Below are 13,483 nucleotides of genomic sequence, written 5' to 3' on the forward strand. Positions count from 1 at the left end.
TCTAAAGTAAACTATGTAATGAACAACTCCAAAAGATGGCATTCATCTTCTACTGTTTCCCTAGCCTACTACTCAAACCATACCGACCACCAGTCAAAACGTCCACCACAACTACGACCATCAAACCTACAACTGCCATTATCAAACCACCCACTATCGTCAAACCCACAGTTGCCATCATCGAGCCCATCGCCATCATCATCAACCCCGCAACTCAAAACAAACCACCCTCTCCCCTCAGCAAATGCTCATCAGCCATAACCATCTCCTCTTCCCTAATCCCCAACGGCAGCGACACCGCCACCCACCACATAAACTCATACTGGAACCCCACCTCCACCCGCCCCCTCCGCATCCCCAACAGGCGTTTCTTCTTCTCCCCCTCTTCCTGCCCCTACTCCTGCTGCTCCTTCTCCTCCGAAGACATCCTGTCTCACCTGCCACAGCCACCCGCGGCACGAGTACACCACAGAGACGACAGAATGGAAGATTACTGTGCAGTAGGGGCGCGGGGGTGGGATGTGTTGAGGCTACAGCGGATTAAGGATAGTGAGGCGGAGGTGGGGAGGGTGGATTGGAATTGGGTGGGTAGGGATGAAGGGGAGGGAAGGAGAGAGGTTTCGTTGGTTGATCTGGGGTTTGGGGAGGTGGAGAGGGGGGTGTGGTGTAGGGGGGAAGAGGGTGGGGATGGAGATGAGGAGGGGGAAGAAGAAGAAGAAGAAGAAGAAGAAGAAGAAGAAGAAGAAGAAGAAGAAGAGGGAAGTGCCTGTGTTGAGACGGATACAACATGGGATGGAGAGGTGGAGAGTTCTGGAGCGTCTCATGAGAAGCTGGAGTAAGAGACGAGCTGGATTAAATATGGTGGGCCGTGTATATTTTTTCTGTTGTTGTGCTAACCATGTACCTCGTTGACCGAGGGGTAAGTAGTGTTACTCGCAATATGTAATGTCCCAGTATAGTGAACAGTCTGCTAAGTTGTTGAATGCACGTACAAAGTTTGAATTTCCATCCGTCACAAGAGTTGAATGGTATCTATAGCTTCAATACTGATGTTGAGACGTTCAAAAGCGATTTGGGATTCGTAAATATGATTCATGATGATAGATAAACCCCAGAGTCAAGAGATTTCTTTCCAACAGAAATAATGCGTTAGTATGCCGATTACATGGTGGGCAATATGCTCTGTATGTTTTCTAGAGTTTATGCTAGTGATTGTAGGATAGTTCGGTTGGACTTCCAAAGAGTGATCCACAGTTCAAGCCCCACATGTTAGGACAATAGGATACTGGGATGTTGAGTTTCTCTTGGTAGTATATGACAGAATGAAAATGCTGTTTTCTTGAAGTTTAGCACTTGCTGTTTTTGACAGCTCTCTTCTGGTTGTGCTGCGCCATCCTATTCAAGACTCTTTACAACCGATCAAGATAGTATGCATTCGAGTTAGTACTACGCTAAAGACGCTAGCAGAAACATGGCAAGAAAAAAAACAACAAGATAAAGACAGCATAAATGTTTACTGCACATATAGGGGTGTGGATGCGGTAAACTAGGTCTAGCCATGCACTACTAGGCTTTGGGCCAGGAAAGAGGCATTTACAGCCCATCCCTGACTCAAGAGCCCACATCCGTGGATCCGGATACCCCGGACCCATCTCCACTGGATATAAACGCTCATGACCATGGATGTGATAGCCGCGACCCGCCTTTACAAGGCAGAAGAGATGCACGTCAGATGTATCTGCATTAGTCCAAGGCTCGCATACTGTGTGGATGCTTGGATTTTATAACGTTCTCGTCTCGTGCTATATATTAAGTTGTAGCCTGGTTTACTGTTTCCTTAACTTGTTCAACGCTGCCATCACGCCCTCGCTCATATCATCATCAGGTTCTTTTCTCTTCGCTGGCGTTGCCACTGCTGGTTGGGCCTGGTTGGCCTTTGAAACCTGACCCATCTCTAGCTCGCGCATTGCCTGCTCGTCGTCTTCATTTATATCTTCGGCAAGACGGTGATCAGGCCGCTTGTCGGCATCCGATGCAGACGTTGCAAAAGGAGCAGATCTCTCCAGCTCCCTTGCAAGAGGTACGGCGTCGTCGACCCGTTGACGTGCTGTGTCACCAGCAACCGCCACACTTTGTGCCTGGCCCTCACCTTCTGTCATGGTTGGTGGATCGTTGGCTTGCTGGACAAGGCCGCCCCGCCTTGCAGCCTTGTGCACCCTAAACGGTTCTCGGACGGCATTGCACCATCGCTGGACTTTCTTGTCACCCCAGCCAGCAATCAAGCCGATTTCCTCTGGAGCAGCGTTGATTGCAGTGCGGATGCTTCCAAAGTTGGAGACTAGACCTACAGCGTCTGTTCTGTTGATGCTGCGGGGCACAGTGATGAAGTCGACCATGTTCTCAGCGTAGGAGCCTGCCTGCTGAGCGCGGATACTGGTCGGGGCTGCATTCTCAAACGTCTTGAAGAGCTCGAGATAGCGGCCGGCCTCTTGGGCGCTCCAGCACAGCATGACGGTGACGTTGTTGACCAGCGACGTCTTTGACAGCTCTCGCAGGGGGTCTTCATGGTTTTCAATGTCGACCATGGTCAGCAGGATGCGCAGCGTGTACTGGCCCTTGAGATCACGGATGCGGTTGTAGATGTACTCGGGATGCAGGCGGTGGTACTTTAGGGACAGGAACAGGGCACATGTAGTGGCGCCGACGACATAGTCGGGGGCGATGTCGGAATACTCCCAGGCAACGGCGCGCACATTGTTCAGGATGGGATTGCCCTTTTGGCGGGGCGAGACCAAGATGGAGCTGGGCGCAGATCGTGAGGGCAGTGCCTGGGGCTTCGGCTGCTGGATCTTGGGCACGTTGCTAGGCGCGGGCGGATTGGCAGCCCCGGGGCGGGAGGTTTGCGCAGCAGCATGTGCATTTGCTGGGGGGGCCGGGCCAGAGCCTTGAGCACGCGGCTGATTGTCGTGCATGTTGGAAGAGCAGCACACAAGTGCAAGCAGCAGCAGCAGCTACAGCCGCGACATGGAGTTGTAAGCCTGTGCCTGTGCCTGGATCCAAGTGTTTCGCAAACGGGCGATGGGAGGGTGACACACCCTAGCACCTGGACGCGGTTTTGGATCGCGGCCGCGTGAACCGGGCGTGGGCGGTCACGTGACTGTTCACAGCGCAGCGCTCAGCCCAAACCGCCGGTGCACCCCATCGTCTCCTTCGCATCTTCACATCTCCCGCCGACCAACGACCCTCCTTGACCCACCGCCACCACCACCGCCAACACCCCGAGCTCCATCACGCCCTGCACATCGCCGCCATCCCTCGCCCATCGCTGCCGTCCCCGCCCTCGCATGCGCTTTACTGAGTAGAGCGCCCTCCCTTGCTGCCGCGGTCGACCCGCGCAGAGGCCGCCAAGCGCTTTCAACCAGCCCGACCTCCCGCCTTCACTCTCGCTCTCCTTCACCCGCGCACCCTCTCTGCCGCCCGCCTGCGCTGCCGAGCCCTCGTTCCACGCCCGACCCCCGTGAAGCGGCCTCTATGTCGGATCACAGCGCCAAACGCCAACGCCTGGACTCGATCGGAAGATTCTCACCCGCCAGCCCGCCCTTTGACGTCGCTGCCAAGGCGAGCGGCCAGACGACAAAGACGCTCCCCCATCCGCGCACACCCACCTCACCACCTTACTCCTCGATGAATTCGCAATCCAATGGAGGCTTTTCCACGACAAACACCACGACGTCGTCGGACCGCTCCCCGCAATCCTCAGTCCCCATGGCCCACTCGCTTTCCCAGTCGGCCGCATCGGCATCCAGCCTGCACCCCTTTCCCACCCCGGCGAGCACTGCCGGCTTCTTGTCCAGCGCCAATGTAGATAGCGACGGCGATGCGACGATGGAAGAGAGTGCAGACGATGAAACTCTTCGTTCGCGCTATCACAGGCTGTCCAACCACAACCGGCAAGCCCAGTCACCCTACACGCCCGATGGCCGACTCAAGGCAGCCCAAGGAATCAGCGGCTCCCAATTATTCAAACTTAACACAGACCGGGTCGAAAAGTCGAGGCCGCACGCCTCGCAAAATCTGATCCGTCTGTACAGGCTCGAGCCACTCGCCAGCTCCGTAGCCCGCAATGACCCGGTAACAGGCGAGAAGATTAACAAGCTTCGCAAGTCCTACGAGGGTCACATCAAGCAGATGCAGATTGCCGGCAAGCCAAAAGCAACAAAAATGGATGGCGTTTTTCGCGATCTGTTGATGCTCCCAGAAGAGATTTGGTTGCCCAACCACGTCCAGAACCGAGAGGCCGACAAAACCGCCCTGACGCCAGACGGCACAGGTCTCACCCCGGATTTCAGCCAATTGCTCGACGGCGCGTTTGCAGGCATGGGTCCTGGACCTCTTCCCAACGCAGATGCTGCCAAGTACAAGGCATATCTGGGCACTGACGACACAGTCAAGCCAAAATCTCAGGATGCACCACCACAGCGAACGACACCATACACATCGTCTGCGCCAACACCCAATAATCACATTAATAGGGGTCTAGTCAGGCCAGAACGATCAGGATCGAAGCGTGCATATACCGACGCTGCATTCCAAGGATACGGCGAAGGATTTGGAGACGACTATGCAGACTCAACCGGAGGCGAAGACACACCAGGAGGGAGCCTGGCGAATAAGAGGCGGAAGCTGCAATTCGAGCGAACGTCACATTCGGTGGAAGTAGGCGGCGCACGACGATAGTAGCGTCGACATTTTCTTTCGCACTCATCAGTTTACACAGCATCGGGGGTTTCCGGCTCTCTCCATAATCGGCGTTTTACAGGAAAATTTCGGGTTTACGAAAGCAGCAGGGGTGATATCGAGGGTTGTGCAGCAGGCGGGAGAAACCGTCTATCATTCACATCATCATCATCATCATCATCACTATCACCAACACCGGTACCAGCACCCCTATACACCAACAATAACAACCAAACATCACAACAACAACAACCCACCATTTCCTATTGGCATAATGCGCAGCGAAAAAACGATCGATCGAACGAGGCGAAGCAAACGGTATGACGATCATGATATTCCGATACCTACTTTACATTTCATACATGGGAGGGGGAGAACCAGATTGGGGCGCCAGGATGTCGACTTTGAGTCTAGTTTGGTCTTCCTTTTTGCTTGCTTTTTGTGTCTTTTTGTTTGCTACGCGTGCGCGTGCGTGTGTGCGAGAGTGTGTACGTATGGGAAAGCTTTTTGTTTTATCAGCGGGAAGGGAGACAGGGGTGAGGGAAACTGCTTCATCATTTCCCCTTCTTACCCCCTTTTATTTCCCTCCCTCCCGCTCACTGTTTTCCGCTTTCCTTACCCACCTACCCCCGGCAAAACCACCTATTCAGGGTTTTTTTCCTTTCCTCCGACGCAGGACAAGCCAAAGGGGCGGTTTTTTACACCCACAACACCACCAAATAACCTACTTCGACATTGTGCATATTTTGGGAAAAGGAAAAAAAGGGGAAAGTAACACAACCTTTTTTTCCATACCCTCATGATACCCTTGGGAAATGTCACGGCAAAGCAAATTAAACAAACAACTGTTTGTTTTGTTCTAATGTGCCTTTCCTTATATCCTAGTTTTTAGAAAAATGATATCAAACTAAAGTAAAAAAAAAAGATCTGTTCATCTTAAAACCCGTGAAAAGAATGAAGAGTAAAGGAAAGAGAGGGAAAAACAAAACCTCAACGTGTTTGAAGCGGGCTTGGTATGTTCTGCTTGCATGGATGCTGTGGGTTTCCAAAGGACCAGTCACATTGTTCGCTTTATTCTTCTTTTCTTCTTGGGAAAACAGTTCTTTCTTTGTTTTTTTTTCTTGCGGAGCGGAATGCGACGGGAACAAAAGGGAAAAGGAAAGATGAATGCGGTACAAGATTCAGGTACCCGTCACGCGTGTGTGGTGCAGCAGCAGCAGCAAGATGACTAGTGAAAAAAAAGTAGTACATGTGATATGAACGTTACGAGAACGATTCCTAAACAAAATGTTCACGCAATAGCAAATGTAGATGCGATTCAAAACGTCCGTTCTGTACAAAAAAAGTATTCCTACATTTCGGACCAAGCATACATGTACAGCGTAAAAGTGCTACGCTACTCCTTCTTCTCCTCGGGCCCCTTCTGCTTTTCCTCCATGTCCATCCGTCTCGCCTCAACAGTAAAGTAGAGACTCTTACTCGCGCCCTCAAGCGCATTGGTGAGACTACCCCCAATACCCTGCAGCATGTGGACCAGCTGTGCCCTGAGACCGTCAAGGCCACCGCCGATACCGCCAACCCACTTGGCACCCTCGACATCAAACACCTTGCCCTCGACTCGTGCGCCCAGCAGCATTAGCTTCTGCAATCCAGCCTGCACTGCGGGCTCGTAGTAGTCTGGGTTTGCCTTGCGGCTTGGGGAGGGGAAGTCGGGTTTGGAGGGGGAGAGGATGGAGAGGACCGCTTTCAGATATTCGGGTGTTACGGCGGGGAAGGCTACAACGGCGATGGGGCCGGCGAGGAGAGGTTCCAGTTCTAGCTTTAGTTTACGATTGTTTGCAATCTCGTGGGCTCGTCTTGACAGGCCGTGTGTGAAGCGCTCGTCGTCGGCTTGGTTGCTGGTTTGCGGTATCTGCGCGCTGGTCGCTGTGCGGGGGTCGGTGGGATGCTGTGCGTGGTCCAGAGTGGCTTCCTCTGGGTGGAAGAACTCAACGACCCTCAATGCGCTTGCGAAGATGTTGGTTTGTACGACTTGCATCTTGATTTCGTCGGCCAGCGTTTCCTTGCCATTGGCTGCTCGCTGCGCATCTAGCTTCCTCAGCGCAATGGCGAGCTCCCGTCGTATGCTCATCCATTCCACAGCCTTGACATTGTTGTGTTGGAAAATTAGGATCAAGGGTGACGACTTGAGTAGCGATTGGTATTGTCGGTGCAATTGTGTCTTGCGGACCTCTGGCGGCTTGTGAGAGGGTGGCTGAGTGGGCGGGTACCGTAGCACTGGCGCTGTGGCTTTGTATGTCTGCTGGATTGGCGGGGCGGGGGTAGTTGCTGAGGCTGCGGCAACCGAGGCGTAGGTTGCGATTGCGGAAAGAGAGGTGATGTGGTTGGGGCGTGAGGTGCAGGCGCAGAGGGCCCGTGGCCGTATACGTATCCGTGGAGGCATTCTGGTATTGTTAATGTTTGTCGGGGTAGATATTGTCTCTATAGGCGGGGCTCAGTACTTACATGGGCTGTGGTCGTGTCGCAATGGACGTCGAGTTGTTTGTCCAAATATTTCCATGCCTTCAGGTTCGGAGGTGGTCCGTGCTTGGCATCTCACGACGGCGGCTCATAGCAGTCGCAGGTTGTCTTTGAAGTACATTCAAACTTACTGTACTTCTAGTGTCTAAAGTCATACCGAGGAATTTTCAATTTCTGTTACACCTTCACTTAGGCTAATTCCTCAGCGGTGCGGGCATGGCGACTCAAATGTGGAAAACTCTACGGCAACCCCGAGTATCGAGAACTCTAATTCAGAGCGGCCGAAACACTAGATACATAGCTGTAGGATATTTTGCGTATCATAGGGTTCACATATGTTCAAACTGATCATTTCGCCAGACCGATTCGAGAAATCGACTATCCAAATTCTGGGCACCAACTGGCGGAATCGCACCACAAGATGGGGAGCAAGGCAAGCACGCTTCCGTATCTTATCCAAACATCCATTGACAAGATAATAAGATGAGTCGCATTCGTTGCTCATACGCAGCGGCTTTCTTCGCCAGGTACATCCCGCCATCCCGCGCCCCATCACCAAACCCCAACTTATCACATGTAGGCACATTCAGGAGTCTTCCATCTTCTACCACTAGGTTTACGTGTGCAAAACAAACTTGAGGCACTTATAGACAAGCATATGGGCTCTATAGGCGCCTCGAAACTTTCACTCTCTACTATTACCACTGAAACATTATGGCGGCAATCTGGCCGGTATTCCGTAAACTCGGAACTCCTTCGCATCAAAGACAGGAAAGAATCTGGGTTCTTACTTTCTCCGACCCATGAAGAAGAAATCACATCTCTTGTTGCCAGTATGATACATTCATACAAGGATTTGCCATTGAGGCTGTATCAGATAGGCCGCAAGTACCGTGATGAACGACGGCCGAGACAAGGATTACTTCGAGCAAAAGAGTTCATGATGAAGGATTTGTACACATTCGACCATTCGACGGAAGCCGCTCTGAAGACTTACGAATCTGTCAGAGAGGCATACAAAAACCTCTTCAACGAACTCAAGATTCCTTACCTGGTCGCAGATGCCGACTCTGGAAACATGGGAGGCAAACTAAGTCATGAGTATCATTTTGTGTCACCAAAAGGCGAGGACAACGTATGGTCTTGTGACTCGTGCGACTATGTCGCAAATGAGGAGCTTGTAGAGAAGAAGACTGATAGTACGCCAAATACCAAAGATGCGATCACATTCACAGGCATAAGCACAGACAAAAAGACGGCAATCAACATCCATATCCCACGGCCATCCGATTTAGAAGTGAGCGACACAGGATCCTGGGACACGGCCCCTACATTCATCAACTTCCACGCCGTGAAAAAAGCATTGCCCGCAGACCTAGACATGGACACCGGAATCGAATCATCAACCCTCTCCACCCTCCTCCCCAAAGCCACCAACACAATCGATCTACACGACTGCTCTCTACCCTCTAACTCCTCAAAAATCGACCTCACCATCACCAAACCCGGCGACTCCTGCCCCCGCTGCACCCAAGGCAAACTTGATGTCCAAAAAGCCATAGAAATAGGCCACACCTTCCACCTCGGCACACGCTACAGTGCCCCCCTGAACGCCGTTGTCGCGCTTCCCGACCAATCCCTCTCCTCCCCCATACAAATGGGCTGCCACGGCATCGGCGTCTCGCGTATAATCGGCGCTGTGGCATCACTCCTATCTGACGCCAAAGGACTGAATTGGCCCCGCGCCATCGCTCCCTACGAAGTCGTTGTGCTGAGCTCCCCGGCAGCAGAGGAGAAAGACATTCACGATGTTTACGACAAGTTGGCTGGACGAGCCGGGGAGGGGGCGGTGGACGTAGTGCTAGATGATCGCTCTGGCAAGAACCTAGGTTGGAAAATGAAGGATGCGGATTTGATTGGGTATCCCGTTGTTGTTGTGCTGGGGAAGCGCTGGAAGGAGAGCAGGGAGGTGGAGGTGCAATGTAGGAGGTTGGGAGTTGTGAGGAATGTTGGGGTGGAGGAGCTTAGGGATGAGGTTGTTGGGTTGTTGGAGCAGCTGTAAAACGGGGGGTATGGAAAATGTATAGTTTGTATGAGTATGTGTGGTCTATATGTATCTTCTTTCCAAGAGGTGTTTGAGATAAATGGCTCTGATGTGATACGAGATCGACGATCTGAGGTCATAGCTAACCCTGGTGCCAATCTGATCTACAGTACCCGGTCTCGGGGCCTGATCGACACCCGGGTCCGAGGGTGCTGCTCGGCGGTGGGAGTTGGGGAGCAAGGCACTAGTGATGTTAATGATACTCATTGCGTGCCTCCGCAACAGCTCTGTGTATGCGAAAAAGAGGGTATTAATAAGATGCCGCTTATCAATAAGCGATTCTGGGCACTGAAATGCCGACTGGCAATTGCAAAAAGTGTACTAATATGTATGTTATACAAAGTCCCAAATCCTCATTATTGTGTTCGTAAAAGCCCTAATACATACACGCACTCCACATACAGAAAAGGGGATAATGGAAACAATACATGATGCCCATCACAAGTGAAACGTACACACGACTGAAGCACCTTGAAAATGTATGAACTAAGAATAGCGAAGACCACCCTGACCTCTCTTCCATAACTCCACCATAACTTAGATCCCACGCTCACCAACCTGCACGATCTCTAGACGTCGATTTGTACGGAGAAGGATAGGGCCGAAACCGAATTGAAGTTTTTCCTGGTTTCTGAATGCTCCACATCCGTTCGGGGGGGTTGATGCTGTCTTCCCTCGGAATGGTGACGCAGGCCTCCGAAATCGGGCACGGATTCCAGGACCCATTGAAGGGCTATGGGAGGGCTTCAATGACACACGCTGTGGAGCCTGTTCTGCAGTTTTGTTGGTTGTTTCCCATGCGGCAGCATGCATATCGCTGATGGTTCGCTCTATATCCTCGATGCTCTCCTCAGTTTGCTCTGGATGCTTTACGCTCTCCAAAAAATCCCCAATTTCCTTCTGATGTCTATGGTGAGCAGGCGCCAATCTTTTCTTTTCTTGTTTTTGTCCTTGGCCCTGATTTTGGTCTTGCTCTTTTGCAAGGTTGATTTCTTCTTTTGCAGGTGTTGAAGCCGTAGGTTTTTCAACTTCTAGAGATTCCACTCGCCTGATTTTTCGTACCAGAACCTTTTTCTGAAAACCAGCCAAGCATTTACGTTCCTTGATTACCCTTCTTCTTAGAGATTTTTGTAACATTTCTTCGTACACGGCCAGAGTATTGGTTGATTTGCCTCGGCGCTCGCGACTGTTTGTTTTGTTCAATGCGTTCTTCCATGCGACAAACTTGAGACAGAGTTCTCTATCGGATGGCATTCCTATACCACTCATTTTTTGTGTGTCATGTTGCCTCAGAATTTCGTTTAACTCGGCTATGAGAGCTATGATAGTAATATTGCTATCTTTCGGCAGTACCGAATAAGCTGGTATTACCGGTGATTTTTGTGAAGCTGAGATAGCCAACTTTGGTGTACAATCTGTGCTGTTTTCATTCGGAAAGAGGCAGGTCAGTGAATCTGGCTGCTTTTCCGTTGTTTCTGGAGTGCCATCTTCTACAGGCTCGTCAGGTGGTAGGTTCTCGTTCTTCGAAAGCACCTTGTTAGCTAATGTATACTGAAATAATCTCGAGTATTCAGCAGTTGGTTGGCTTCGAAACTGCTTCATATGCACTTACGATTGAACCAAACTCATCAGTGGTCGTCGCGCCAATAGCAGGCTCCTCAGTCGACTGCTCTTCCACAGTTCCATCAGAGTGGCCCACCCCACTTTGCAGCGCTACTGCCGTTTGGATCATAGCTCTTGCCCTTCTCTTGATATGTATTTTGACTGAACTGCAAGCAACAGAAGCAGGAACTTGACCAATTTCTTTCCATAACTGCCTTGCATTGATTGACAGCTTTGCAGCCTCTCTGCGGATAGCAACCTGCGCTTCGGGGCTGATGTTGGGCTTCGCCCCTGACACACCTGTGATGGAGGATTCGGCATCCCAAAGATCCTTCTGAAGTACTTCTGCCTCGTGCTCTAAAGATCTGATCCTTTCCTCGAACGGTAACTCTTCCTCCCGAAATACCATATGTTGCTTTTCCCCATCCGCTTGGTCAAGATGTGCTTCGGGCTGTGCCTTCAAGGATTCATGTTTATCGAGCTCGACATATTTGATAACCTGCTTTACTGTTTCGAGGTTGTGATCAGAATCCACGTAGACAGCGCCGAGTATGGCTTCCAAGCTCTCGGCGATATGCCTGATCGATGGAATATACATCCCTTCGCCAATTAGGATTTCTCTGTCTATACGAAGTTTGCGGGCTCTCTCGTAAAGCGCAGATGATGTTGCTATCGCGTCATTGATCTTCGTATCTATAGGATAGGTAAGCTTAGATATTGTCTCACATAACGTTGGTAGAAGATCGCCTACAATGAGCTATCAGGAGTGTCAGTGTGAATTATATGAGCTGCGCGTTAAACACACCTGGTGAATTTCCGGTACTATACCATATTTCGCACAAAACCATGCTGAGTACTCGATCACCTAGCAATGCTAAGCGATTGTTGCGTTTGACTTTATGAATCATCCCTTTGAAAAATAGAGGGTAATTCGATGACGTGACCTTCAATGCTTCCACGCATAACATTTTGTTTCTGAAGGTGTACTGAATGCACCCTTCGATGCGTCCGACCCTTGCTACTGCCTCTAACATATCGTGGTGTTCTGATGGGGGGAGCCCGTGCCATTCTAATTGCTGAGTTGCAAGTCTCAAACACATTTCATCTTTCCTCTCGAAGAGATCCGGCATCCGGGATTTTGGTCCGAAGTGTTGTGGCGGCTCACTGCTACCCCATAGAAGCCTCCGTTGTGTACTACTGCAATCTGGGGCAGACTTGACCTGCCTTTTGTTGTGAAATCCCTGAAGATGCCATGGTGTGGAATAGGAACAGTCAGGAAGCCTGTAAGGAAGGCAGCGCCTCAAAGGTACAGATGGCCGACTTCCTTTGAAGATCATTTGGGACTTTCGAGAGGATTATATTATCAAAAACTGCAATAAGTGAGTAACATGAGTTCCTTAGCGGACTGCGTTCTTATTGGATAGTAAAGAGTCCGCAAGGGACGTACCGCCGCATCAAGGAAGCCCAAATCTCACAGGCCAATTACTCAGAGTCGGCCTTTAAGTCATGTTTTCTCGATCAAGGCCAAATCGACTATTGGCTTTGCTAGTATTGTCCGTGCAGATGATGGCGGACCAATGCAAGAGGTTAATGCAAGGGGTTGACCGAAATTTCCTCAGGTTTAGGTTGTGCCCGCACGGACGACGACGCATTTTCGCCACTGTACAAGAACACAAGTTTCACGGTACTGGCCTTCGCCGCTGTGAACCTTTGTATACAAAATCGGAAATTTCAAGACTCTGGATCGTTTCCTTTCAAACATCGGCATTCAGAATGCGGTTGGTTTGCTTCATTTTTTTTAAAAAAAAATTCACGCCTTGAATGCTTGTGCAATACCAACAAGATAACTCTAACACGTGCTTTCGTCGATAAAAAAGGAAGTGTTGCAAGCTAGTACAGATATCTGAATGTTTTACGTCGCTATAGAGAGCGCTTGCAAAAAATCAACATCTATGAGACCTCTTTACGCTGAATCTCATCCCTTTGCGTATTATATGTCGCAACTTGGTACATCCATGATTTGTCATGATTTTTTTAACTGTTAGAGTGGTTTGGTTTAAGATATGACACAAAAACTAACACTCTATCCTTTCTCTTCCAGCAACCATCTCTCTCAGTCGTCATATCACCCAGATGTACGTTGCCTGGGGTGGAAAGGAGGGTATTTTGAAGCTATAGCATCGACATGCGATTTTTCACAAGCCTTCCAAGCATCAATGATACAAAAAACAAGATACTCTTTCCTCCAGCTCCAAAACCGACTGATCATCTTCCAAAATCGCCCAACTGCTATGCCCCCTAAACAATGCTAAATAGACGCTAATGCCCGTGTAACATGCCATTTTCTCGCCAAGCACCACGATCACACAATAAAGCAATCGCAAAACATACCCTAATTCCAAAGATAAAACAAATCCTACACCTTCATCCGCTGCGTAGCATCTCCGGTCCTCCCCCATCTCAAAGTAGTAATCCGCCCTAAGCAAACGTATCCTGCACCTTCCCCCACTCCCTTCAACA

General features: G+C 50.4%; 6 protein-coding genes across 6 annotated transcripts; 3 read left to right on the forward strand and 3 right to left on the reverse strand.

Moving 5' to 3' along the window:
• Positions 1-35: 35 nt before the first annotated feature.
• COCMIDRAFT_32490 (uncharacterized protein) lies at positions 36-839 on the forward strand (the record flags this gene model as incomplete). The annotated part of the gene is made up of 1 exon (XM_007685090.1): positions 36-839. One exon carries the CDS (start codon positions 36-38, stop codon positions 837-839), a length of 804 nt encoding a protein of 267 aa, XP_007683280.1.
• A 987-nt stretch (positions 840-1,826) lies between these two features.
• Positions 1,827-2,972, reverse strand: COCMIDRAFT_82667 (uncharacterized protein; the record flags this gene model as incomplete). Its single annotated transcript, XM_007685122.1, has 1 exon — positions 1,827-2,972. One exon carries the CDS (start codon positions 2,970-2,972, stop codon positions 1,827-1,829), a length of 1,146 nt encoding a protein of 381 aa, XP_007683312.1.
• Positions 2,973-3,531: 559 nt separating this feature from the next.
• Positions 3,532-4,737, forward strand: COCMIDRAFT_32492 (uncharacterized protein; the record flags this gene model as incomplete). Its single annotated transcript, XM_007685091.1, has 1 exon — positions 3,532-4,737. The coding sequence occupies one exon, from the start codon at positions 3,532-3,534 to the stop codon at positions 4,735-4,737; it is 1,206 nt and encodes a 401-aa protein (XP_007683281.1).
• A 1,396-nt stretch (positions 4,738-6,133) lies between these two features.
• COCMIDRAFT_32493 (uncharacterized protein) lies at positions 6,134-7,180 on the reverse strand (the record flags this gene model as incomplete). Its single annotated transcript, XM_007685092.1, has 1 exon — positions 6,134-7,180. One exon carries the CDS (start codon positions 7,178-7,180, stop codon positions 6,134-6,136), a length of 1,047 nt encoding a protein of 348 aa, XP_007683282.1.
• Positions 7,181-7,473: 293 nt separating this feature from the next.
• On the forward strand, positions 7,474-9,319 carry COCMIDRAFT_32494 (uncharacterized protein; the record flags this gene model as incomplete). Its single annotated transcript, XM_007685093.1, has 4 exons — positions 7,474-7,560; positions 7,618-7,690; positions 7,741-7,784; positions 7,838-9,319. The coding sequence occupies 4 exons, from the start codon at positions 7,474-7,476 to the stop codon at positions 9,317-9,319; spliced, it is 1,686 nt and encodes a 561-aa protein (XP_007683283.1).
• Positions 9,320-9,911: 592 nt separating this feature from the next.
• Positions 9,912-12,300, reverse strand: COCMIDRAFT_32495 (uncharacterized protein; the record flags this gene model as incomplete). The annotated part of the gene is made up of 4 exons (XM_007685094.1): positions 9,912-10,030; positions 10,072-10,894; positions 10,974-11,656; positions 11,769-12,300. 4 exons carry the CDS (start codon positions 12,298-12,300, stop codon positions 9,912-9,914), a joined length of 2,157 nt encoding a protein of 718 aa, XP_007683284.1.
• Between the last annotated feature and the right edge of the window lie 1,183 nt (positions 12,301-13,483).

The sequence above is a fragment of the Bipolaris oryzae genome, assembly GCF_000523455.1.
Source record: "Bipolaris oryzae ATCC 44560 unplaced genomic scaffold scaffold_7, whole genome shotgun sequence".
Lineage (NCBI taxonomy): Eukaryota > Fungi > Ascomycota > Dothideomycetes > Pleosporales > Pleosporaceae > Bipolaris > Bipolaris oryzae.